Raw genomic sequence first — 25,186 nt, 5'->3', positions numbered from 1 at the left:
TGCAGTCTGCAGTGCAGTGGCAGGCTGCAGTCCATAGGGTCACAATGAGTTGGACACAGGGGAAGTGACTTAGCACACCTATTACAATGCTAATAATAATCATTTAACATGCAAACAAAGTCAATTAAATGCAAATATAGGCTATCCTTGGAAGCAGCTTAGCAGCAAGTTGTCTGACTAGTAAAAACAGTGAATAATTCCTCTCCCAGATAACTCTCAGACAGATGTCCAAGAAAACAAAATGGAAATATTGAACCTATAGGAACTTTATTGAATTTAACATTTTGTAGCCTTGGAGTTTAACTAATTTTCAATAAGGGTTGTGTGTAATAAATACCTAGGTTTATTTGGATAAAGAAATTTCAGCTAGACTTCTAATACTCTACTGAAGAATATATTTAACTGGAATAAGTGTTTTCAATATTTGCTCAGTGAGACTGGGGGACTCCATACTACCTTTGCTCTAGAGGAAAATGCAGGACATATATGAGCTTGAGTGAAATTATATTTTTGATCTGGATTTAGTATGGGTAATATTACAAACCATGTGTATCATCTCATTTACTAATAATTTATCTGATTATGCAAAAACTGATGAAAAGTACAATAAAAATGGTCAATAAATATTTTAGTACATAAAGTGTGAAAAAATAAAAATTTTAACATGCTATTGAGACAGAGGGAAAAAGAGAACTATGAAGTTATAAAACAGAATTCTGCAGCTCACTAAATATTATTAATAATAAAAATACATATGTGAATTTCACAACTTAGTAGAGGAGATAACTCATATGCACAAATTGCTATAAAACTCATTTGACAAAATAGTTATTGTTACAGAGTTTAGAAAAGAGGGTTAATATTTAGGACATCAAAAAATGACTTATGAGTTTTGTACTTTTGAGCTAATCTTTGAAGGATGGAGGGCTTCCCTTGTGGCTCAGCAGGTAAAGAATCTGCCTGCAATGTGGGAGACCTGGGTTCAATCCCTGGGTTGGGAAGATCCCCTGGAGAAGGGAAAGGCTACCCACTCCAGTATTCTGTCCTGGAGAATTTCATGGACTGTAGAGTCCATGGGGTCGCAAAGAGTCAGACCAGACTGAGCAACTTTCACCTCACCTTGAAGGATGGATAAGACTTGGGCAACAAGCAATGAAAACAGGATGTGGAAGGAATGCTGTGAACCAAGGAACAGAGGTAAAAATCTTAGGATATTTCTGTGGACTAGTTGGTCAGCAGGAATGGTGAGAGATTAAAGCTAAACAGGCCAAGGTCACCACACAGTACGGAACTTCTCAGGTGCTTAGCTAAAAGGAATGGTCTTCATTCTTTAGACAGTGTGTGAAGAGCAGATGAATGATTTTAAATAAAGTGAGGCATGTTTTGAGCTGGCCTCACACCTATACAGCAGAGATCAGTAGCAAAGTGATTTTCAATAAGCATATATCCAAGCACATTCTCAATCATTTATAAGAACAAAAGCACAGGTTTGAAAATCAGCAACAAATAGAAACATGATACCTGTAAAATCATTTTTTATTCTAAGATGATAGTGGCAAATGTATTAACAATTGAGGTTATACATTATACAGAGTGAAGTAAGTCAGAAGAAAAACACCAATATAGTATACTAATGCATATAGATGGAATTTAGAAAGATGGTAACGATGACCCTATATGCGAGACAGCAAAAGAGTCACAGATGTAAAGAACAGTCTTTTGGACTCTGTGGGAGAAGGCAAGGGTGGGATGATTTGACAGAATAGCATTGAAACATGTATATTATCATATGTGAAACAGCCCAGGTTCAATGCATGAGACAGGGTGCTCAGGGATGGTGCACTGGGATGACCCTGAGGATGGGATGGGGAGGCAGGTGGGAAGAGGGTTCAGGAGGGGGGACACATTTATACCCATGGCTGATTCATGTCAATGGATGGCAAAAACCACTACAATATTGTAAAGTAATTGGCCTCCAATTAAAATAAATTAATTAATTAAAAAAAACAATTGAGGTTATAATAAACATCATCAGTATATTTTTTTTTCCATAAAAGATTAAAAAAGGAAACATGCTGTTCAAACATGAGAAGTATTAGCAGAAACTGAGAACTTCTGGTAAGTACTAGGTTTAAAAGCACAAACATTTAGTAGGAGGTAGTGGTATAAGTTTCTAGAAGATATGTAGTTAGTAAAACAAACAAAATCAGTTTTGTTTACTACTTGTCTGGCATAAATCAGTCTTAGGCATGGGTGAAGAGCTGTTCTCAAAGATCGAGATTCTAAGTATATAAGAATTCGTACCAGAGTTACCAGAAAATTATACATATTTATGCAAGTCAAATAGCTTTGGTTTTATGATTCTAAAATGTCGAAACTCTTACCTCGCACAACAAGGTCAGCAGAGGCTGAAGAATTGTCTACAATTGTCTGAGCCGTGCACGTGTACCTCCCAGCGTGTTTCAACTGGGCATTTCGGATGAGCAGCTCCCCATTGGAATCCAGCTGTCAGCAAAAACAGCAGTCATTCAAATCAGTAACTTTTTCACCAATTAAGTGGTATTTAGGATATGAGAGATACATTTTCCCCTAACAAAATGAAATCATTTTCATTAAAAGGCATCTCTTTTGGATGTACTGACAGTGTGTTCTTATGTTACTTAAACTTCTGGTCTTCAGTATCTGAAGTGAAAAATAGAGCGAATTACTTAAGGTCCATTTTAGCTCTAATGTCTTTAGCATCCCATTATTCTTATAAGCAGAGGTCCTTTTGAGAAAACCCACAGGATGAAACTTGATATTGATGTTGAATATCAATGAGGATACATACATGCTCTTTGGCTATGAAGAGTTATTAATTTCCAGATGTGTCACAGTTCATTTTACAATGATAATCAAAGTGTGTAGAAAATGTTAAAATGGACAATTCTACTAACATGTTCCATTTGGGCCAAAATATAAGCTCCATGTGGGGAAGGATTTTTGTCTCATTCACTGCTCTACGCCCATTGCTTAGAATAGTGTTTAACACATATTTTTTGAAAAAGGCTTAAAGGAATTTTGCTTGTGAATGGCAAGGTACCATTTCAATGCAATTTCTAAAAATAGCTAATATTTATCAAAAGTCTCCTCTGTACAGCTTTTCTCATTCCATTCTCTTCTGTGGACAGTTCTATGAGATGAGTCCTAATTTGTACATTTTATTAAAGACAAAAGTTAGAGCATCCAAGTAATTTAACTATAGTTACTTTGTTTGTTTGGTTAGGAGGAGCATAACATAGTTCATACTCATTATCTCCAAATACCCTCTTAAAAGACAAATAAGGAAAATTCAATTTTTAAACAGACATTTCGTTTTCCAGCGAATCAAAAATATTGATTTACTATTGCGATCATAGATATCCAGATAGATAAAAGGATGAAAAACTAATGGTTAAGTCAGTTTTTCATGAAGGCACTGTTTCTTTTATATGACATACTTGCAAATTTTAAATTCTGATTATTTAATGACTGTATGTAAAATGAATGCTCTGCTTCACCATTGGTTCTGCCAGTGGGCCCTTTACATATTAAATTTCCTGCTGGTCTTAGAAAGTATTTGGGTTGCAATCCTTGCTTGATTAATAAGATTAATTAAGAATTTAGTTATAATCGGAACAGATTGATTCAATTGATTGTAACAGAATACTGCTATCTTCATATAAATATCTGGTCAGTGGCCACACACCTTATTCCTTGCTCTTAGCCAGTTTCAGTAAAAACACAGCTACAGATAATACAATTTCATGTTAGTTGTAGATCCTCCTGCCCCTTGAGGTCTAAATTGGGTAAAAATTCAGATTTCAAGATTTCTGTGCATTCCTAAGGTAGGGGGTTTCTTTCCCTCTGTTCTCTTGTCCATTTATTTTTTTTGCCATACTAAGGAGCCTCAGACCAGCCCTTTCTCTATTTTGCCTTGAAACCTACTAACACAATGCTTCCCATAGTAAAGTAGGTTTACAGGAGAGTTGAAGTTCAAGGAATTGGTTGTATCCCACAAAGTAGAGAAATTATCATCCAATACATATTTCTATTCTTAAAAGTCCTATAGGTCATACTTTTATTGAGGATTTCTCAGTGACCTTTACTTCTCCCAGTTCCCTGCCATCTTGTTGGCATTTGTTCCCAGTTCCATATCTTACCTCTGACTGCTCTTTCTTGTTTCCTCTAGAAACAATCAACTATTCTTCTTTCCTTATTTTAAGCTACTTAATTCTTGTATGATTGCTTGCATCCTGACCATACCTAATTATCAAAACCTGACTTTCTGTTTTCAGCTTTTGCCATTTATTTACCTTACTCCTCCATCCGTTTCAAGCTGGTTCCTGCTTCTTAAACTCATTTTGCATGATTTCTGATAGCATTTGACCTTCTGTCCCCCAAAACTCAACTTTTCTTGTCATCTGTGACAGCACATTTTCCAGAAATTTTGAGAAAACTCTCAACCCTTTCTCTTCTTCAGTTTCAATTCCATCATATGAATTATTGAATTTATCCCTTTCTCTTCATCACCATTCCTCTGTCTTTGTCCAAGCTACCAAGATCTGTCACTGAACTGCTGCTGCTAAGTCGCTTCAGTCGTGTCCGACTCTGTGTGACCCCATAGACAGAAGCCCGCCAGCCTCCCCCGTACTTGGGATTCTCCAGGCAAGAACACTGGAGTGGGTCACTGAACTACTATATCCTATTTGGTCATGACCTCCACCCCGGTCCTATTTATTCTCTTCTCCATTTGGCACCCACAGTGACCTTTTAAAAATGCAAATATGATCAAATCATCCCTTTCTATACAAACAAACAAAAACCTTTAAAAATATTCCCCTTCTTGGAATAAAAGCTGTAAGTGGTATGATGGTCAACCTGGATCCATTCTCTAAATTCCGTCCAATATTCCAGCTCACCAAGTGCCACCATTTCACTTACACTCTGCTTTCCAGAACATTCCCTTTTTAAGGCTTAATGTATCTTGTTATCTCTTATCTCTTGTTCTCCAAAGTGTTTCCTCTCCTGGATTTGGTCCCCTTATATCCTACCCTCTCCCCACCTTCACCGAAATAACATTTACTGTCCCTGACCAGAATCAGTTCAAGTCATTTCCCTAAGGCAATCTTTCTAATTTCTGTTGTTATGTTTTGCCATAGCACAATTTACTTAATGTGAAATTATATATTTCATTTCAGTAAAATATTTATACAATTATATGATTAAAGTTGGTTTCCCTGAAGGAAAAACCTTCCCTATTTTATTCAGCTTTGTATCCCTGTGTTACTCACAAACAGCTGTATGTGCTGTATCTCTAGGACCAGCACAGCAGTGCCAGGAACATAAGACCAAAAGTATATCATCTGAATGGACAAGTCGACATGCTTATTAAGACTTCTGACATCAGAGCTTGAGATAACATGTACTTACTTTTTAGCTACAAGCAGAATTAGGATAGCAAATTCATATAGTCTATCACAATGGCAGCATTTTGTAAGCACATGATGAGACTTATTTTGGTGTCAGGATGAAACACATTCTTGCTACTTCCTTTCCCATTTCCTGTACCCCAGTAACTCACACTTTACTATGTGTTCTCTTTTCTGCAGACCTTTGTTTACATATCGTTTCCATTGCCTGGATTCTCTCATTTCCCACTTCTATCACTTGGTTAGCTTCAAGTTGTTAGCTTCTCCTTTCTCCTCTGGAATCCAAAGTCCCAGTTACGGAGTTGTCCCTTGTATATTTTCATTGTAACTATTCCTTTCTACTCTAATTGTCTAGCTTTTAATTTCTTCTACTAGATTGTAATTCTTTGAGAAAGAATTTAGCACTTATTTATTATTATATACAAATTACATATTGTGATATCTGACATACAAGAGGAATTCAGCCAATAAATATGGCATAAATGAATTAAAAGAATTATTATCTACAATGTTTTTAATAAATTCTTTTAGTAATTTCTTGTGATTTTTCAGGTAAGATAATGATCATATTATAAGATAAAATAGCTGAATTAAGAACAACTGTTGCTGTCCATATTCATGAGATCAACTGTCAATTAATATTATATTTCAAATTATTTGTAAACTAATTTCATGAGTAAATATAAACATTTTAGGAATAATATGTAAATTTATAGAGGAAAGAATGCAGTTGACATATAAGAAAATGGACACCTCTAAGTTTTACAACCACCCATAACTGTGTAGCCTGGGTAGGGGCTTCTCTGGTGGCACAGTGGTAAAGAATTTGCCTATATTGTAGGACACATGGGTTCAATTCCTGAGTTTGGAAGATCCCCTGGAGAAGGAAATGGCAACCCATTCCATTATTCTTGCCTGGAAAATCTGGTGGACAGAGGAGCCTTGCAGGCTTTAGTACATGGGGTCTAAAGAGTCAGACTCAACTTAACAATTAGACAACAACAACAATAACTGTTGTAAAGAATTAAGCCTACCAAAAAAAAAAATTAAGCCTTTACAGTTTCCAAATTTGTAATGCAAATCACAAATTTACAAAGAAAGGTTTGCCTTTCCCTCAGCTTCTGGAAGGTAATCTTTAGTATCTTTCTTTGCCTGGTTATCTTGGGTCATACTAAACAATTCTAATCATGTGATTTAGGGTGGCCATTAGCTGCAACTGTGTAGTTTTAGAGTAGGGAATGGCCAAGCCCAAAAGATGAATATTGTGACTTCTAGTAGCAGCTTTGCTGCTGCTGCTGCTGCTAAGTCGCTTCAGTCATGTCCAACTCTGTGCAACCTTATAGATGGCAGCCCACCAGGGTCCCCTGTCTCTGGGATTCTCCAGGCAAGATCACTGGAGTGGGTTGCCATTTCCTTCTCCAATGCATGAAAGAGAAAAGTGAAAGTGAAGTCGCTCAGTGGTGTCCAACTCTTAGCAACTCCACGGACTGCAGCCTACCAGGCTCCTCTGTCCATGGGATTTTTCCAGGCAAGAGCACTGGAATGGGTTGCCATTTCCTTCTCCAAGTAGCAGCTTTGAGTCATATAGTAACCATCAACCTAGAGATTGAGATTAACTATTATATTTGGGCAATCCATCAATGCCGATATGATTAAGCCCCAACTAAATCTCTGGACATCAAAGCTCAAGAAAGACTCCCTGGTTGGCAATACTCTGTGCATACTGCCACACACCAAAGTGATACAGTAACACATCTTGACTCCAAGGGGAGAGAACAATGGAAGCTCTGTGTTTGGTACATCTTCTGGACTCCACCCCATGCACTTCTTCCCTTGGCTGATTTTAATCTGCATGTTATTCCACAGGGTAGCAAAGAGTCGGACACAACTTAGTGACTAAACAGTAGCAGCAGCATTTGGGTAATAAATTATAATCATAAGCATAATAGCTTTCAGGGACTTCTAGAAAATCAAAGCTGAGGGTGGTTTTGGCAACTCTTGGAACTTGTAGTTGGTTTCAGAACTGAAGATTGTCTTGGGAACTTGCCTAACTTTGTAGTTGGCCAATTCCTCATAACCAACTCCTCATATTCCTACTAAGTAGAATTCATCTAAGAGAGGAAGTAAATAAATATTATTTTATTATTTATAACTCTTTTTAAAAATATTTGAAGTAAATACAGAGTAAAATTGTGTATATGGGGAAGGTAATAATAGAAGAGTTTTTCTTGAGCCATCATAGAAGCTAACTGGCACATATTTTTCAAGAAAATTCTAGTGAGAAAAAATAATGTAAAGTAACTATAGTAAAATAAAAATAATCAATCACTATATATTTATAAAACAGACTGATGTACTTTTACATCCTTAATAGACTGAATTTTTACACTAAATATTCAGTAATGAAAAGATATTAAATAAAACAGTTTAACACTATTATGACACAAGATAATAGCTATATTTGAGAAAGAATAATGTTTGCATGAAGTGAAAAGCACTTAGCTCTATTATACGCTTTTATTATGTGAACTCACTACTTTGGTTGCTTCATGTATCTAATGAAAGATAATCCTGTTGTTAAACTCTGGCTATTTCAATGAGCTATGTGATTAGATTGGAATTAAAAATAAAACACTTCAGAAATTAATTTTTTAAAAATTCAACCTTATAATAAAAAAAGAGGGCAAAAATAATTTTAAAAAATTGTGGAACCATAACTACCCTTTGTAAAATACTTGAATGCTATATACCTAATAATCTTCTTTTAATGAAATTGCTATAATTCCTCCCCAAATCTCAGTTTGAAGCATATTGCTCCTTTATATTCACTTACTTAATTCTGAGAGGAATAATGTGGTCATATTTTTTTATACTTTTGACATGCAATGAAAAACACAAACTATTTTATGTCTTATCATATTAAAGTTATACTTACTGAATCTTCAGAATTAACTCCTTAAAAACTTTTAATTAAACTATTCTAAAAGTTTAATGCTAAGCACATTTAAATGTCAGCCCTGTTTTCAACATTAGGACTTAGGTAGCTAATGATACGGAGAAGGCAATGGAACCCCACTCCAGTACTCTTGCCTGGAAAATCCCCATGGACGGAGGAGCCTGGTAGGCTGCAGTCCATGGGGTTGCTAAGAGTCGGACACGACTTAGTGACTTCCCTTTCACTTTTCACTTTCATGCGTTGGAGAAGGAAATGACAACCCACTCCAGTGTTCTTGCCTGGAGAATCCCAGGGGCGGGGGAGCCTGGTGGGTTGCCATCTATGAGGTCGCACAGAGTCAGAGAGGACTGAAGCAACTTAGCAGCAGTGGCATCAGCAGCTAATGATAGGTTTACTCACATAAAACAATAATAAGGTACTTTAACATTTATTCTCATTTGGTCTATTTTTGGTGAAGGTGTGGTGTTGAAACACCTCAAAAGGAAAGCAAAGAAAAAATGTACTATATCACTTCCAATCGAGTTGTGTATGTACAAAAGCTTTGCTGAAGCATTTATAAATGATGCTAGCGCTTTCCATACCTCAGAAGTTGAGGTTCTCAGTGGTTGACAGAACGCTTACAAAGCAAGTAAAGATCATGGATCTCAGCACATTCTAGCCACAAATTAGATACGAATGCTCTCTATATTTTCACTACAAACCGCTGCTTGGCTGAATTACAAAATGCTTCCCTTCATATGAGGAGGGTTGAATCACATACTGGAAATTGTGATAGCACAGCTCAGGGATGTTCCAAAGTGTATATGTGGTTTACCACTGAGAAATTTCCCAAGTTTAAGTCAAAAGACTTCCAAAATATAAATGCCCATTCCTTCCTTCCCCCTCTCCCATGAACTAACTTTGAAAAATCATTCCTGTAGTATAAATGAATCTGAATTACTAAATTGTATTAACAAATTCAATTAACCATAATGAACAAAGAAATATGCTAAATAGTATGTATATACAAGGTCTGAATAAGGCTTAGAACTCATAATGTCTCTACAGAAATATCTATTTTGTTACATTGAAGTTCAGAATGAAGAGACAAATATAGAAGGTTGGACAAAAGCAGAGCCTTTAAAGAGAATATTTTAGAAACCTATAAGGAAAATTAATAAATATGTATGAAACATGCTATATCTATGAAAAATATTTTTCTCTTTTACTTTTGGCTTGCTAAGTTAAAGAAAGGATAACTGTTGCAAATTCATCTGCTGCAACTGCAAACTTTAACATCACCATCATCAACACAACAAATATTTAGTAAGGGTTTTATAGGTGCCAGAGGCTAATACAAATACTTTGCATGTGAAAATTCATTTACAACCACCACCCTGGGAGAGAGGTACTATTCTTAACTTTATTTTAGAGATGAGGACACAACACTACTGTTACTACAACCGCTACTACTGCTACCACTGTTGCTGTGAATAGGATACTACTTCTGCTGCTATTAATACCTCTATTAAGAATGCTAGTACAACTTCTACTATTGCGACTGCCATTGCTATTGCCACTGTGAACTATTAATATTTGATCTAACTTATTTATTAAAGGCTCTTTAGATGCTTGGCTTAGTGGTAAAGAATCTGCCTGCCAATGCGGGAGATGCAGGAAACTCGGGTTCATTCCGCAGGCCAGGAAGTTCCCCTGGAGGAGGAAATGACAACCCACTCCACTATCCTTGCCTGGACACTCCCATGGACAGAGGAGCCCGGAGGTCTACAGTCTATAGGGTCACAAAGAGTCAGACATCACTGAGCACACACACACTACGCTAGATGCTTGGCAATGTGCTTGCTACTTTAAATATATTTTCTTATTTTTTGTATAATGTTCAGGGAGATATAGTTAATCTTTCTATTTTATGGATAAGGAATATGAGATTTTAATTTAAGCTACTGGTAGAAGGTTTCCCAGGTGGCTCAGTGGTAAAGAATCCGCCTGCTGAGCAGAAGACCCAAGTTCATTCCCTGGGTTGGGAAGATCCCCTGGAGAAGGAAATGGCAACCTATTCCAGTATTCTTGCCTGGAAAATCCCATGTACAGGGAATGTAGCCCTGGCGGGCTACAGTCCGTGGAGTCACAAAAGATTTGGACACAACTTAATGACCAGACAAGAACAACAACAACAAAGAAGGCTCAATAATTAACCTATTTTCACCAAGTTAAACCTGGAATGTCAGGTCCATGAATCAAGGCAAATTGGAAGTGGTCAAACAAGTAATGGCAACAGTGAATGTCGACATTCTAGGAATCAGCGAACTGAAATGGACTGGAATGGGTGAATTTAACTCAGATGACCATTATATCTACTACTGCGGGCAGGAATCCCTCAGAAGAAATGGAGTGGCCATCATGGTCAACAAAAGAGTCCGAAATGCAGTACTTGTATGCAATCTCAAAAATGACAGAATGATCTCTGTTAGTTTCCAAGGCAAACCATTCAATATCACAGTAATCCAAGTCTATGCCCCAACCAGTAACACTGAAGAAGCTGAAGTTGAACAGTTCTATGAAGACCTACAAGACCTTTTAGAACTAACACGCAAAAAAGATGTCCTTTTCATTATAGGGAATGGAATGCAAAAGTAGGAAGTCAAGAAACACCTGGAGTAACAGGCAAATTTGGCCTTGGAATACGGAATGAAGCAGGGCAAAGACTAATAGAGTTTTGCCAAGAAAATGCACTGGTCATAACAAACACCCTCTTCCAACAACACAAGAGAAGACTCTATACAGGGACATCACCAGATGGTCAACACCAAAATCGGATTGATTATATTCTTTGCAGCCAGAGATGGAGAAGCTCTATACAGTCAGCAAAAACAAGACCAGGAGCTGACTGTGGCTCAGACCATGAACTCCTTATTGCCAAATTCAGACTGAAATTGAAGAAAGTAGGGAAGACCACTACACCATTCAGGTATGACCTAAATCAAATCCCTTATGATTATACAGTGGAGGTGAGAAATAGATTTAAGGGCCTAGATCTGATAGATAGTGTGCCTGATGAACTATGGACTGAGGTTCGTGACATTGTACAGGAGACAGGGATCAAGACCATCCCCATGGAAAAGAAATGCAAAAAAGCAAAATGGCTATCTGGGGAGGCCTTAGAAATAGCTGTGAAAAGAAGAGAAGAGAAAAGCTAAGGAGAAAAGGAAAGATATAAGCATCTGAACGCAGAGTTCCAAAGAATAGCAAGAAGAGACAAGAAAGCCTTCCTCAGCGATCAATGCAAAGAAATAGAGGAAAATAACAGAATGGGAAAGACTAGGGATTTCTTCAAGAAAATCAGAGATACCAAAGGAACATTTCATGCAAAGATGAGCTCGATAAAGGACAGAAACGGTATGGACCTAACAGAAGCAGAAGATATTAAGAAGAGATGGCAAGAATACACAGAAGAACTGTACAAAAAAGATCTTCACGACCCAGATAATCATGATGGTGTGATCACTGACCTAGAGCCAGACATCCTGGAATGTGAAGTCAAGTGGGCCTTAGAAAGCATCACTACGAACAAAGCTAGTGGAGGTGATGGAATTCCAGTTGAGCTATTGCAAATCCTGAAAGATGATGCTGTGAAAGTGCTGCACTCAATATGCCAGCAAATTTGGAAAACTCAGCAGTGGCCACAGGACTGGAAAAGGTCAGTGTTCATTCCAATCCCAAAGAAAGGCAATGCCAAAGAATGCTCAAACTACTGCACAGTTGCACTCATCTCACACGCTAGTAAAGTAATGCTCAAAATTCTCCAAGTCAGGCTTCAGCAATACGTGAACTGTGAACTTCCTGATGTTCAAGCTGGTTTTAGAAAAGGCAGAGGAACCAGAGATCAAATTGCCAACATCCACTGGATCATGGAAAAAGCAAGAGAGTTCCAGAAAAACATCTATTTCTGCTTTATTGACTATGCTAAAGCCTTTGACTGTGTGCATCACAAAAAACTGTGGAAAATTCTGAAAGAGATGGGAATACCAGACCACCTGATCTGCCTCTTGAGAAATTTGTATGCAGGTCAGGAAGCAACAGTTAGAACTGGACATGGAAAAACAGACTGGTTCGAAATAGGAAAAGGAGTATGTCAAGGCTGTATATTGTCACCCTGTTTATTTAACTTCTATGCAGAGTACATCATGAGTAATGCTGGGCTGGAAGAAGCACAAGCTGGAATCAAGATTGCTGGGAGAAATATCAATAACCTCAGATATACAGATGACACCACCCTTATGGCAGAAAGTGAAGAGGAACTAAAAAGCCTCTTGATGAAAGTGAAAGTGGAGAGTGAAAAAGTTGGCTTAAAGCTCAACATTCAGAAAACTAAGATCATGGCATCCGGTCCCACCACTTCATGGGAAATAGATGGGGAAACAGTGGAAACAGTGTCAGACTTTATTTTTCTGGGCTCCAAAATCACTACAGATGGTGACTGCAGCCATGAAATTAAAAGACGCTTACTCCTTGGAAGGAAGGTTATGACCAACCTAGATAGCATATTGAAACGCAGAGACATTACTTTGCCAACAAAGGTTTGTCTAATCAAGGCTATGGTTTTTCCTGTGGTCATGTATGGATGTGAGAGTTGGACTGTGAAGAAGGCTGAGCACTGAAGAATTGATGCTTTTGAACTGTGGTGTTGGAAAAGATTCTTGAGAGTCCCTTGGACTGCAAGGAGATCCAACCAGTCCATTCTGAAGGAGATCAGCCCTGGGATTTCTTTGGAAGGAATGATGCTAAAGCTGAAACTCCAGTACTTTGGCCACCTCATGCGAAGAGTTGACTCATTGGAAAAGACTCTGATGCTGGGAGGGATTGGGGACAGGAGGAAAAGGGGATGACAGAGGATGAGATGGCTGGATGGCATCACTGACTTGATGGACGTGAGTCTCAGTGAACTCTGGGAGTTCGTGATGGACAGGGAGGCCTGGCATGGTGCGATTCATGGGGTCACAAAGAGTCGGACATGACTAAGCAACTGATCTGATCTGATCTGATCACCAAGTTAAGCTGCTGCCAAAGCAGTACTTCATGGATCAAACATTTGAATTTAGGTTCACACTTTAGTAGGTAAAAGTGGATGTTTGCTCACAACAGGAAAAATACAACATATAATTATTTTCTTGTCTATTTAAATTTTAACCTAAACACTCAAGCATAAGAAAATAGAATAGTACAATGGCCACCCATATACTAACCAATTAGATTCAACAATTACAAATTTCTTGCCGTATTTGCTTTTATCTATGTATCAAGTTATGTGTCTATCTAGTGTTGAACCCTTAAAAAATAAAATACTGATACTATAATTCATTTCTTAAAACATTAAATTGAATCTCCAAAAAGTAAGGCCATTATCTTAATCACAAAATCATTTTCACACATGGCATAATTAACATATTCAAGTTAGTGTTATTTTAAGTAATATATCAGCGCTAAATTTGCTTGAATGTAAAGAAAAAACTTGAAAAGATAGGGCTTACAAAAAATTTATGAAAATGAGTATTGTCATAACAAATAGACACACTTAAATATATTAGGGAAATCATGTAGGACAACTACTAAGATGTTGCCCAGTACTTATAGGATCAATAGAACATTGACTATCCCTAAATTTGGCTATTCTGATGGCTGACGTGTTCAATTTTCATCAATTGGATCATTTTAAATTAAAATTCACAAGGAAGGAAATGTCTACTAAGCATTTTAAATGATGGCCAAAACCATGAAAGCCTTAGGTTTAGCACCCATATTTTAGCGTTGAAAGAAAACCTGGAACATCGCTTAATTTGTATAGTTTTTGAATTGATTTCCATTAGTCTTAGAGTTCTAAAACCTTCATGGATTGCTTGGTAGAAAGAAGGGATCAGAACAAGATGTGTTTAGGGATAGGAAGATGTGAGAGACCCTACAGTTAGGTCTTTGGGCTCCTACAACTGTGAAATCCTCACAAACAGATTCTCAGAAATTATGCATACAATTTCTTACAGTCAGAGTAATTTTAACTTCACCTTGGATGTTTATTTGAGTTCCAATTTAAATTTAACTTTTCTTTGGGAAAAGAATTCTGCTGCTAAAAGCCTTCTGTTGCTGTTTTTCAAAATTTCTGCTGTGGCCCAACTTCCTCATATGACAGATGAGAAGCCTGAGGCTCAGAGTGACTGCTTTGCTGAAGGTCATATAATTTGTCAAGGGCAAAACCACAACAGAATTCTAGATCTTTAGATAATGTTCTGTTTTTAAAAACTAGATTTTAAAAAAAGTTCTATTTTGGGGGAATATGATAGCTAATGACAAAATAGTATATTTCTAGTGTGATATAATAAATAAAACATCAAAATCAACAACATGAAATTATAAAATAAAATTCCTCAGACACCAAAAGTTTATGCTTATTTTCCCTTCTATTTTATATATGTATTTCTATATACACACTATATTTTGCAAGCATAAAGAACCAGAATAATTACTCCAGTGATTGTTAAGTATGCAAGGAGTTTTACGTAAAACAAATGAGACTTTAATTTTGCATGAATTTTTGGAAATTTTTCCAAGCCAATGCATTTCTGAAGAATAAAGACTTGCAGCCATATATACTTGGTTCTATTTATTACTTTGCCAACAAAGGTCAGTCTAGTCAGAGCTGTGGTTTTTCCAGTAGTTATGTACGGATATGAGAAAGCTGAGTGCCCAAAGAATTGATGCTTTTAAACTGTGGTGTTAGAGAAGACTCTTGAGAGTCCTTTGGACTGCAAGGAGATCAAACCAGTCAATCCTAAAGGAAATCAGTCCTGAATACTTATTGGAAGGACTGATGCTGAAGCTGAAGCTCCAATACTTTGGCCACCTGATGTGAAGAAATGACTCATTAGAAAAGTCCCTGATACTGGGAAAGATTGAAAGCAGGAGGAGAAGGGGACAACAGAGGATGAGATGGTTGGATGGCATCATCAACTCAATGGACATGAGATTAACTTCCGGGAGTTGGTGATGGACAGGGACCAGGTGTGCTGCAGTCCTATGCTAAGTCACTTCAGTCGTGTCCAACTCTGTGCAACCCTACAGACGGCAGCCCACCAGGCTCCCCTGTCCCTGGGATTCTCCAGGCAAGAATACTGGAGTGGGTTGCCGTTTCCTTCTCCAATGCATGAAAGAGAAAAGTGAAAGTGAAGTCTCTCAGTCATGTCCGACTCTTAGCGACCCCATGGACTGCAGCCCACCAGGCTCCTACATCCATGGGATTTTCCAGGCAAGAGTACTGGAGTCCTAGGGGTTGCAAAGAGTTGGACACTACTGAGCGAATGAACTAAACTGAGCATGATCTTCAACAAATGCTTCCTGAAGACTAGACTGTGGAACTGTCTGTTAGAGAATAACTGTAGTTGGCATGATCTCTACCCTGGAAGTGTGATGATACAGAAAAAGCCAGTCTAAGTATAGATACATCTAGTGAGCATAGGAACCTACCTCCCTCTATGTTTACTGGGGGAAAATGGCAAAATGGAAAACGTGGTATAAGTAGGCTTTTTAGCGTAGTGAAAAGGAGTTTGAGAAAATTCATACAGGATGAGGTATGATAGAATTCTCTTTTCCAATTAATTAATGTTAGTAGAGAAACAGTTTGGCCAGAAGTAACTGACACTTTGAGTTGTTTGTAGGTCATAGAAGCAAGTCCAGGGAATTTTTACATAGTTCTTTCTGCCACCATTCATCAGAATTTCAGTCTTAAATTCACAAAATACATTCAGTCTATTTTGAAAAATGATTCATGTATCTTTATATATCTTATCATTCCTTTGTCTTCAGCACTGTCATCTGTTCAAAATAATATAACTTCTCCTTGTTTCCAACATACCATGCTTAAGACTTTTCAGTCCTTTTATTGTCTTTTTTTTTTTTTTAATCTCCCTTGAGAACAGCATTTCTCAACTTTGACCCGATGGACAGTCTGGTCGAGATAATTTTCTGTTGTGGATGGTCCTCATCATTCTGGGACGTTTAGCTGCACCTGTGCTAGACACCAATAATACACCACCTCCCCTCAGCTGTGACAACCAAAAATGTCCTCAAATATGACTAAATTTCCCTGGGAAGAAAAACTGTTCCTGGTTTAGAACCATCATTTTAGAGCTCACATCATCTCACTGAGCCTGCTCGGTCTTCTGCTCTATTTCTTCAGGTCTAATTTGATTTATTTGCCTGGATCGTGGCCTAATGCTCTTTTTCCACAGATATCTGTTGCCTCATTACTCTGGACAATGATTACCTTCTTGCTTGACAATGACAGAGAACCAATGAAATTAAAAGAAAAATAATGACTTCCTTTTTATTATTGTTACTTTCTTTTCACACACACAGAAGCAAAATATCAGTTCAAATTCATAATACTTTCTAGTATGAGATATACGTGTTTCAAATTTAAACACATTTTTCAATAGAATTAGTATTTTCTTTTAGCCTTTTTTGAATGTTGTCTATGCAGTCAGAACAAATGCGTTGCCGCATACCTGCAAATACACATATAACCTATCTTGCTAAAGGAGATCATTAAGAACTGCCTGAAACTCTGTAGACTTGACTTACTATGTCCAAATTTTGCTAAAAGTGTAGGGAGAATAAAGCAATTTGGATAATTTTGAGTGAACATAAAAATTTCTTTAAGACTTCCCTGTTATTACAGTGGATAAGAATCTGCCTGCCAATGCAGGGGACATGTGTTTGATCCTGGTCTGGGAAGATTCCATTATGCCATGGGGCAAATAAACAGTTACTGAGCACATGCTCTAGAGCCCCCAAGCCACAGCTACTGAAGTCCCTATGCCTAAGTCCTGTGCTTCACAACTAGAGAAGCCACTGCAATGAGAAGTGCGTGCATCACAAGGAAGAGTAGCCCCACCACCCCACCACCTGAACTAGAGGAGGCCTGCACACATCAAAGACCCAGAACAACTGAAAGTGAGTGAAATTTTTATAAGTTCATTAAATAAGATATAGAAAAAGTTAGGAGTAGAACTGCTGTTCAACTGCTGTCTAATAGTGTTGCAAATAATGGGAGGGAGATTATTTAAATAGATATAGACATGAGTACCAGCCAACGGATTGGAAACTGAAGTGGTGAGGACCACAGGGTCTGCAATCAAACCATCTTGGTTTCAAATCCTCTACCACCAGTAAGTTATATGACTTTGGATAAGCTACTTAACCTTTCAAATGCTGTTTCCTCATCTTGGAAATTGAGACAATCACAGTAATATATGCTCCATAGAGAACTACTATGAAGATCGACTGAGAAATACAAGAAAAACATTAGGCCCAATGCTTGCCAAACTCAATAAACTGTTGACTATTTATCACCCCTCCATTGTCCTCAGCAAGGAAATACCTAGAATCTTTTGTTTCAGGCTAGGTATTCAGTACAGCAAGCAGTGCAAAATATAAATCATGAAAAATGAGATCTGTAACCAGACAAAACTATCTGGCAAAATCTTCTGGAATTTTCAATGAAGAATGATTGCTCTACTATAAAAGTATTAGTAATAAACCACCATTTGCCAGATCTTGTGCCAGGCACTTTATAGGCATTCTCTCATAGAATTCTCACAAAAATACTATGACGTACCCCATGTTGCAAACCCAATGAAGTAACTAGTGAAGTAGGTGAATTACTAATAAAATTTTACCAAGGGGGAAATATGAAACTTAGAGAGGCTTAATGACTGACTCAGAGTCACAGAGTAAGAAATGAAAAAAATTGAGCCCAGAGCTCCAGTTGTGGCAAAGTCTCTGAACAATTTATATGATATTTATGAATTCAAAACAGGTATGTAAAATCTTCTACTTGAATTATAATTTTAACTTTTATTTTTAATTAGAAAAAGAGCTAAGTCATTTCAGTGGCAATACCAGAATTAGAAAGTTAAAGAAACTTAAACTTAGATAGTGGCTCTGACAGGGCAAATTGACGAATAGTTGACAGAAAATGACTCAAAGTAGATGTCAAAAGTTCTTGAAAAAAAAATCTGCATATCAGGTATCACCATGGGAGAGGCAAAAATGATATGTTATAAATACATTTTTTTTGGTAGTGTCTCAGGTCTTTTCTAGAGCAAACGGGGTTAAAAATTAGTAAGTAAAATGATGCTGCTTTTTTATTTACTCTAAAGGAGAAGTAGCTACAGGATTGGAAAATCAAAATAAAAATCATTTTATATTTGGACTTGAAAAATTTATGTATTTGCCATACAATTTTAACAGAATAAAAGAATGCCAAATAAATTATAAGCTAATTATAAGCTTATTGTATCAAAGTTCCAAAGTTACGACATTTGTAATTCATATATATGTATAAATATAAGAATACTTAACATCATTTCATAAATTCAAGTTCAAATGAAACATTTACTGACCTTGATTACATAGCCATACAATACTCGGTGAATATTTATTTGAATAGTGACAGGATAAATAACATGACAGGTAAATTATATAGTTAACCTTTAAGTCTTTTTCTATAATCAGTATTGTTTACTTACAGCTTTAAAATTAATAGCTCCATTTTAAAATTAACTAATTCAAAAGCCTTACATAAAGCAAGATTATAAATGTAATATTATTCATGTATTTAAATTTTATAGGTCACTATAAATTCTTAAAGGAAATGCACATCTTCAAAAATATAGTTACTTTTCCCCTGATAATTATATGAATATAATTGGAAGAAGTATAAAGAAAAAGATTAAATCATACATCTTAGATATAAGGAAATATAGTTGTTTAGTTTCATAAAACTTCAAGTTCCAGAGTCCATGGTGTGAAATTTGAAACCTTATGTAAGGTTGCCACATAGTGGCAAGATCAAGGATAGCAAGCTAAAATCAAGAATGCTTGATTATTGAATATAATATATTATTGAAATCAAACTAGAAAATACAAACAGATTCTTAAATTAAAAGTTTAAATTTTGATGTCTATATTCTTCATAAATTAGAGTTTGTTATTAATTTTTAGCAATTTAAATGATTTAAATACGATGATGATGATAGGTTTGTTAACTGCGATAACTACCAGGTTATTTTTTTCCAAATAATTTATATTTTAATTTTAAACTCATAGGGTAGCTATGATTTTAGATCAGTGCCTGTGTTTGTCTTTTTTTTCTACAAAAAAATATAAAGGGCTTTCTTTTATTATGTGTAATGTAATACAGGCAAAATTCTCTGTCAATAAATTTTTTAGGAATTTCACATGTTCTGAGTCCTTGCATAGTTACTTAGTTATGCCAATGTCTGAGTCATAATCTTGATGATAGCCTTTAAAAAATAATTTTTGCTGAGCCTACAGTTGTCACGTCAGTCAGTCCACAATGCTTTTAGTTGGGCTTCTTTGACCTCCAATGGAATATGGATACACTTCAAAATGTTACAGTCTAACAGGTATTTCTGTAAGTAAAGGAAACTACATTGTTACTCCTCAAGGCATTTCCAGTGATGTAGGCTTACAGAAAAAGCCCCATCAAAATAGATCTCAATAGTGCCTGCAGTTGTCTTATTCAGTGTTTTCTTTACTCTAGTGCGTATCACTGTTTCTGCCATAGTATGGGTTCAATACTATACTTTTAAGTGAATATATGATATTTAATAATTAAAATGTTGCCAGAATTAAATAAAATATAAAAATATGATTTTAAAATCTTCAACATTAAATAGTGATGTATTTGATAGTGCAACTTGGATAATAGACAAATGTAAGCAGCTGTGATCCTCTCCTCACATTTGCTTTCCCCGTACCTGCCATCACTGTTATGTGTTCACTAACTGAGTTTTAGATTGGAAGAGCCTCTTCTTCTGAGAGTGGTCTATCCGTAACCTCAGAAGCACTTGCTAGCATTAGGACTATCTTACAAAAGGTGGATCAGAAACATTTAGCAGTGAAGTGTGACTTTGAAATTTGCTTTGAAAGAGAAGGAAGATGCAAGGGAAAGTGTTAAAGGTCTTTTTTAGGTTCAAAAGACTGAATTAAGTTTAACAATTTATTTTAAAATACATTTCTTGTCTGGTTTTTTTAATTATTTACAGAATTAAATCGACTTGTCCATCTACAAAGTGCTAAAAATGTGCCTTTGCTTTTACTCCTTGGAAGAAAAGTTATGACCAACCTAGACAGCATATTAAAAAGCAGAGACATCACTTTGCCACAAAGGTCCATCTAGTTAAGGCTATGGTTTTTCCAGACATCATGTATGGATGTGAGAGTTGGACTTTTAGAAAGCTGAGCACCAAAGAATTGATGATTTTCAACTGTGGTGTTGGAAAAGACTTTTGAGAGTCCCGTGGCCTTCAAGGAGATCCAACCAGTCCATCCTAAAAGAGATCAGTCCTGGGTGTTCACTGGAAGGACTGATGTTGAAGCTGAAACTCCAATTCTTTGGCCACCTGATTCGAAGAGCTGACTCATTTGAAAAGACCCTGATGCTGGGAAAGACTGAAGGTGGGAGGAGAAGGGGACGACAGAGGATGAGAAGGTTGGATGGCATCATTGACTCAATGGACATCAGTTTGTAAACTCTAGGAATTGGTGATGGACCACTTCAGTACTCTTGCCTTGAGAACCCTATGAACAGTATGAAAAGGCAAAAAGATAGGACATTGAAGGATGAACTCCGCAGGTCAGTAGGTGCCCTATATGCTCACCAATTCAATGGACATGGGTTTGGGTGGACTCTGGCAGTTGGTGATGGTCAGGGAGGTCTGGCGTGCTACAGTTCATGGGGTCGCCAAGAGTCAGACAGGACTGAGCGACGAACTGAACTGAAGGGAGGAGGCCTGGCCTGCTGCAGTCCATGGGGTCACAAAGAGGACACGACTGAGCAACTGAACTGAACTGAACTGAAGTTGTATATTTAGCCAGTGAGTATGATTTCTGCCACTGATTATTATTATACTCCTTATTTGGTGAAATGAAGCTGAAACTAAGTCCCTTAGGCCAGAGCATTGGCCTGCAGTTAGGGTCTGTTCTGGCTTCTCTGAGAGGAAAGCATGAAGCTCTGTGGTTAACATCCAGAAGGAAGGAGTACAGTGAATGAATGATGATCAAAGACTTTTACATCATTCAGTTCAGTTCAGTTGCTCAGTCTTGTCTGACTCTTTGTGACGCCATGGACTGCACCACGCCAGGTCTCCCTGTCCATCACCAATTCCTGGAGTTTACTCAAACTCATGTCTATTGAGTTGGTGGCGCCATTTAACCATCTCATCCTCTGTCGTCCCCTTCTGCTCCCACCTTCAATCTTTTCCAGTATCAGGGTATTTTCAAATGAGTCAGCTCTTTGCATCAAGTGGCCAAAGTATTGGAGTTTCAGCTTCAACATCAGTCCTTCCAATGAACACTCAGGACTGATCTCCTTTAGGACGGACTGGTTGGATCTCCTTGAAGGCCACGGGACTCTCAAAAGTCTTCTCCAACACCACAGTTTAAATTTATCAATTCTTTGGTGCTCAGCTTTCTAAAAGTCCAACTCTTACATCCATACATGACTCATGGAAAAACCATAGCCTTAACTAGATGGACCTTTGTTGGCAAAGTGATGTCTCTGCTTTTTAATATGCTGTCTAGGTTGGTCATAACTTTTCTTCCAAGGAGTAAACATCTTTTAATTTCATGGCTGCAATAACCATCTGCAGTGATTTTGGAGCCTCCCAAGAATAAAGTTTGCCACTGTTTCTACTGTTTATCCATCTATTTGCCATGAAATGATGGGACCAGATTCCATGATCTTAGTTTTCTGAATGTTGAGCTTTAAGCCAATTTTTACATCATTATCAGCCAATTTAATATTAATTTCTTAATTAGGATTTCAGTTATTTCTTCATGAGCTTCTTTTTTCTTTTTTTCCTCTCCCCTCCCCCAACTTCTCTCTCTTTGTCTTCTTTCCTTCCTCTCTCCTTTTCTCCCTTCCTTCCTTTCTTCCTTCCTCCTTTAATTTCTTTCTTTTGAAATGTTTATTTGAATCAATCAACAAAAAGAAACTATCATTTTAAAGAAAATAGAGGCTCGGCATTTGAAGTTTCAGCTTTATTTGGGCAATTTATAACTGCCAATTCATTTTTATAGACTCCACTGCAGCTAAAAGTAAGTACTTATATAAATTATACTTGCTGCATTTTAGACATTATTCAGTATATAACACCAAGTAACTAAAATTCAAAGTCTACTTTAAAAAAAAACAACAAACCTCTATTTTGTTTACTTTTTTTTTCTTCAAATGAATGAAAACTGAGTGGTATTTGCTTTTCTTGCAAAACAAAACATAATGTGAAGAAATTATCAAAGACAATGGTACCAAATTTACTTATGTTGGTCATGCTTATGATTAAGCACATCAAAATAGGCATATAAGGAAAAAGTATCACATGTTCTGTTAAAATTGTCTTCCATAAATTCCCAGTTGTTTAGTTTTAAAGTGTAAATTTGGTTCAGAAACTGAAAGACAGTAGATTCTCTGTATATGCGCAGTTGTACCTAGATCTGTTAGATTAAAAAGAAAGAAACTGGAATTACAGCGGACATATGGAAGGCATAAATATTGATACTGTGTTGATAATTGTTTTATGCATCTATCTAATAAATAATTAAGAATAAGTCTTTTCAGCCCATTAAAATCAGTCTCAATCTGACTGAATGCTTGTTTTGGCTTTTTAAAGTGTGATGTTCTAGATGAATTTTTTAAGGATAGTTAGACAATTTGAATGTAGAAGGAAATGGCAACCCACTCCGGTATTTTTGCCTAGAGAATCCTGTGGACAGAGAGGCTGGTGAGCTGCCATCTATGGGGTCGCACTGAATTGGACAGGACTGAAGCGACTTAGCAGCAGCAGCAGACAATTTGAAAGTATAATATTATGATTCCCTGGTGGCTCAGACAATAAAGCATCTGCCTGCCATGTGGCAGACTTGAGTTCGATCCCTAGGTTGGGAAGATCCCCTGGAGAAGGAAATGGCAACCCACTCCAGTATTCTTGCCTGGAGAATCCCATGGACAGAGGAGCCTGGTGGGCTATAGTCCACAGGGTCACAAAGAGTCAGACACGACTGAGCGAGTTCACTTCACTTCACATGTATCAAACTTCAGATTTCATAGGACTTGAAAAATCTTAAATACTATACTGAGTTAACTCAAACTTATTATAACTGACTTCTAAAAGAAGTAAGTTAGTTTCTTAACTAAGCATATGGTCTAGATAGATCTTTAGGCTCCTAAACGATTGCCTTCCTAGAGAACAGACTGACAGGAGCAGTGATCAATTTGCACTTTAAATTCATCATAATTTAAGGAACCTTATCAGTGCAATGGAGAAGGAAATGGCGACCCACTCCAGTATTCAAGCCTGGAGAATCCCATGGACGGAGGAGCCTGGGGGGCTACAGTCCACAGGGTCGCAAAGAGTCGGACACGACTGAGAGACTTCACTCATCAGTGCAACCAAGGGTGTTCCTACAGAAGTTGTTATTCCTGCATTACCCCCTCCTCCTTTTCCTTTGTTTTCTTTATTTCTATACAGTGACATCACCATGCTTCCTATTCTTAAAATACAGCCATTTAGACCTTTAAAAATCACATGAACTACTTCTCCAAACCTTTCCATGTATCAGTCAGTTCAGTCGCTCAGTTGTGTCCGACTCTTTGCGACCCCATGAATCACAGCACGCCAGGCCTCCCTGTCTATCACCAACTCCCAGAGTTTACTCAAACTCATGTCCATCGAGTTGGTGATGCCATCCAGCCATCTCATCCTCTGTCATCCCCTTCCCCTCCTGCCCCCAATCCCTCCAGAATCAGGGTCTTTTCCAATGAGTCAACTCTTCGCATGAAGTGGCCAAAGTACTGGAGTTTCAGCATCAATCCTTCCAATGAACACCCAGGACTGATCTCCTTTAGGATGGACTGGTTTAATCTCCTTGTAGTCCAAGGGACTCTCAAGAGTTTTCCAACACCACAGTTCAAAAGCATCAATTCTTCAGTGCTCAGCTTTCTTCACAGTCCAACTCTCACATCCATACATGACCACTGGAAAAACCATAGCCTTGACTAGATGAACCTTTGTTGGCAAAGTAATGTCTCTGCTTTTCAATATGCTGTCTAGGTTGGTCATAACTTTCCTTCCAAGGAGTAAGTGTCTTTTAATTTCATGGCTGCAATCACCATCTGCAGTGATTTTGGAGCCCCAAAAAATAAAGTCTGACACTGTTTCCACCTTTTCCCCATCTATTTCCCATGAATTGATGGGACCAGATGCCATGATCTTAGTTTTCTGAATGTTGAGCTTTCCATGTATATATTTTGTCTATTTCTTACCAACAACAACAAAAAAAATAAATGACCTAAAATCATCATTACAGGAAAGGATAAGTTCTGTGCTCTTACTTCATTTGAAATGAAGTCACTTAGAACCTAAAGTATAGATATAGTGAGGTAGAGCGCACATTAATATAAAATTGTATTACAATAAAGAGAAAATGGACATAATGAGGGCTTTCCTAGTAGTCAGCTGGTCACCTGCAATGCAGGAGACCATGATTCGATTCCTGGGTCAGGAAGATCCACTGAAGAAGGGATAGGCTACCCACTCCAGTATTGTTGGGCTTCCCTAGTGGCTCACTACCAAAATCCTCAGGGCTAATCATTTTTAGAAAGGTTCAATACTACGATTAATTTAAGGAGGCCCATGAAAAAAATATT

At 37.3% G+C, this 25,186-nt stretch overlaps 1 protein-coding gene across 1 annotated transcript in view; it reads right to left on the bottom strand.

Moving 5' to 3' along the window:
- The window catches only part of CNTN1 (contactin 1), a 184,452-nt gene that overhangs the window by 116,749 nt on the left and 42,517 nt on the right, over nucleotides 1-25,186 (bottom strand). Inside the window, exon 14 of the mRNA XM_055566313.1 lies at nucleotides 2,385-2,505. Within this exon, the coding sequence (XP_055422288.1) occupies nucleotides 2,385-2,505 (121 nt within the window). The remainder of the gene's footprint in view (nucleotides 1-2,384; nucleotides 2,506-25,186) is intronic.

Source organism: Bubalus kerabau, chromosome 1 (assembly GCF_029407905.1).
Source record: "Bubalus kerabau isolate K-KA32 ecotype Philippines breed swamp buffalo chromosome 1, PCC_UOA_SB_1v2, whole genome shotgun sequence".
Classification (NCBI taxonomy): domain Eukaryota; kingdom Metazoa; phylum Chordata; class Mammalia; order Artiodactyla; family Bovidae; genus Bubalus; species Bubalus kerabau.
Note: the sequence above shows the minus strand (reverse complement) of the source record. Positions and strands in the feature narration are given on the sequence as shown.